This window comes from Austrofundulus limnaeus, unplaced genomic scaffold (assembly GCF_001266775.1).
Source record: "Austrofundulus limnaeus strain Quisiro unplaced genomic scaffold, Austrofundulus_limnaeus-1.0 Scaffold3, whole genome shotgun sequence".
Taxonomy (NCBI): Eukaryota; Metazoa; Chordata; class Actinopteri; order Cyprinodontiformes; family Rivulidae; genus Austrofundulus; species Austrofundulus limnaeus.
In genome coordinates this window covers 1,891,718-1,894,838 of record NW_013952405.1, presented here as the reverse complement: position 1 = coordinate 1,894,838, position 3,121 = coordinate 1,891,718, and the positions used below count along the sequence as shown (strand labels likewise).

The 3,121-nt window shown below is 39.1% G+C and overlaps 1 protein-coding gene across 2 annotated transcripts in view; it reads left to right on the top strand.

Moving 5' to 3' along the window:
* The first annotated feature begins 260 nt into the window (after nucleotides 1-260).
* uckl1b (uridine-cytidine kinase 1-like 1b) overlaps nucleotides 261-3,121 on the top strand; it is a 22,272-nt gene continuing 19,411 nt past the window's right edge. For both annotated transcript variants that reach the window (XM_014016996.1, XM_014017006.1), the window contains exon 1: nucleotides 261-361. In XM_014016996.1, coding sequence (XP_013872450.1) covers nucleotides 288-361 — 74 coding nt within the window. In that variant the 5' untranslated portion in view covers nucleotides 261-287. The remainder of the gene's footprint in view (nucleotides 362-3,121) is intronic.

The following is a 3,121-nucleotide window of genomic DNA, read 5'->3' as shown; positions in this document are numbered from 1 at the left end:
TCCCATTTCCATATAAGGTATGACTGACGGAAAGGTCTGTCACCGCCCCCGAGCTGCATGCTGCAGCGAAGTGTACCTCGCTTTGGGTAAAGGCCCTGGCTCATCATACTTTACTGTACATGCTATTAACTGTAAGGTGACAGCTGCATTGTGGGATTTGAAGTCCAGCAATGGCCTGGTTCTGTCTAGCTCTTTACGTAGCGACAAAAACAAAACGCCTACATGTCCCATGATGCCTCGGCGCTGACTCGACTTTCCCAAAACCTGATTGTCAACAGAGAGTGGCAATGTCTGCCGTTAGCGTGGAGCAAAAGCTCGCTAAGATGGACAACGAGGAGAAAACATGCTCTGTTTCCAACAGGTATTAACACTTTGAGCTTTTAGTTTTTCTTTGGACAACTGAGAGAAGACTATCATTTATATATTTTTGAAGATATTGCTTCTTACCGGTAGCTAAGCATCTTACGGGAAAGCGACCACTCGTGAATCGCCTTGCTTTCAAGTGACATACTCCGTAAAGCAACCCAGGGAGTTATTAAATTATATAATTTGTTATAGATGCTATAAACTCACATATAGCACATTTTATTTTACACGAGGCGGCATCTTTACTTAGCTTAGTTTATTTGCTAGCAAGAAGAAACAAGACGAGAACAAATATCGGAAATGTGAACACATTTTAACCAAGTTTAAAAGCGATCATGAGGAAATAATGATCGCTGTCAGATTTGAGGTTAGCTTGTTTCCTGAAGAGCCTACAACATGAGCGAAATGATCAGTCTTCCTCACGCGACACGTGAAAGAAAGCTTACAGAGAAGACTGACATTTATTTTAAGTGTATATGAATGTAATTAAATAGATATACACGTGTCATATCTCAGAATAGACCGAGCTCTGCATCACACCCTCCTGAAAAAAAGCTGGGATCAAACTGAACCACAAGAGGGCGCCACTGCTTCAGCCTGGGACTTCTGCAYGTTCTGTAAAATCACAAACAAGACAGTTTGGCTCATGGGACTGTTTAACATGGGGATACCTCCTTGACACACAGCTGTAGGAGGAAAACACAGTCATGGAAATATTTTTAACAAAACATAMAGCTCTTTTAATGACAGACTAACTCAACGGTGGAAAAACAATCAGTTAAACGCCTAGAATATTCCTTAAAGAAATAGATACTTTGCCACCCATCATGTCCAAGTTTTAAACTAAAATTTAATAATGCTGATAAGGGATGGAGATATTGGTATTTTGGTCAAACCTTGTAAAATGACGTTACGCACAATCTGGCAGGATCTCAGCTACACCTAAATTTCCGCTCTGTATCTGTAAAACCTCAATGCAAAGAAATTAAAGTGCCTATGACATGAATTTTTTAAAATAAATATAAAGGCATTATTGGAAAGATAATATTATTAGTATATTGCAAAAATAATTTCCCGCTGCTGAGATGAACAGTTGTTGAGTTATTTGTATGTGAAGGAACAGGAAGTGATGTCAAAGGGGAATGCCTGCATGGGAAAAAAGCATTGATATAATAGCTAACAACACAGACTGTAGAGAAGAATCTGCTGCTTCTTTAGATTATTTTGAGTCGCTATCAGAGAGAGATGAAGAGTCAGAGCTCAAATAATAATATTGTTTCCATAAACAAAGATTACAGAGTTCTCTTTCTTAAATAGTTCCCCTTTGATTTCACTTCCTGTTGCACTTTGGCTGAGCCAAGTTCAAAAGAAAATATGCCATTTATGTGACAAAATGGGTAAAATCACATGTTATATGCAAGGTTTCTTACTGTATATAAAAATGTGTTTTCTTTTACTTTTTGTATTTGATGGATAGGCATGTCACAGGCACTTTAAAGCAGAGTTTCTCAAACTGGGGCCCCAGGACCCCCAGGGGTCTGCGAGATGTATCTTGGGGATCCTCAAAAAATTTCACCAAATTGTTAATTTGGTTTTTATTTTTAAAAATGCATGGAGAACAATGAACTAATAAAACAAACATTANATCTTGGGGATCCTCAAAAAATTTCACCAAATTGTTAATTTGGTTTTTATTTTTAAAAATGCATGGAGAACAATGAACTAATAAAACAAACATTACAAACCTGATTAAAATATATATATATATATTCCCATGACATTTAGGGGTTGAAATGACAAATTATTTTTAAAACAGCATGGGGTTTATGGGGGGGTCCCTGGAATTTTTTTGTTCTTGTAAGGGGTCCCCAGACCCAAATGGCTTGAGAACCCCTGCTTTAAAGAGAACAATCCTGCATGTTGCTGTGCTCTTCAGCAGGCCTTCAAGTCTTTCAGAAACACGTTAATCACTCGTTTATACAWATCGGGGAAACGACTAAAACGTGCAGGATAGTGTCCCTTGAGGGTCAAAATTTGACATCACTGACCTAACCTATGAGTGTTATGGGTTTTTTCATTTTTCTTTTGACTGTGATGTTCACAGTGAGCTCTCTGATGACGACGAGTCATTGAGTAATTAGTTTATATGAGTCAAAGGAATTTAAGATTCACATCACATGACTCATGTTGAATATTTCTCCTACAGTGAGTTTTRGTGCTTTAGACTGGGCGCTGTGCGTCTCGGTGAGAGTCAGCTRGATGTTTGGCATAACCAACCAGCTGCAGCTTCTTGTTTCAGTGCGGCTGTTTTGTGTTGCAGCTGTCTTTGAACTACACAGTCCCAGAACCAAGGCCCAAAGAATTTCATCTCTTTTTTTTATATAGTGAAAGAAAACCACAATGAATTGCTATTTGGTAGGTCCTCTAAAGGACGGTTCTTTAAATGTTGGTGCTGCAGAAATTTGGAGTTTGTTTTATATATTCTGGAAAAAAAAGCAACAAGTCTCCTTTTGAACTTGGGAAAAGTATGATTTGTTTTGCTTTGTTTACATAAGTTGTGGGCCGGGAGGAGGAGTGTCAGGGTGTGGTTGGATCTGCATATTGCCCAGAGTTGTTCTGCAGACTTTCAGCTGATCGAGCAGCAGTGTCGGCTTTCATCATGCTGTTTATTTTCCCTGTCGTGTGCGTGAGTGGAGAGAGGGAGGAGACCGTGTGTGTGTGTGTGTGTTTGTGTGTGTGTGTGTGTGTGTGTGTG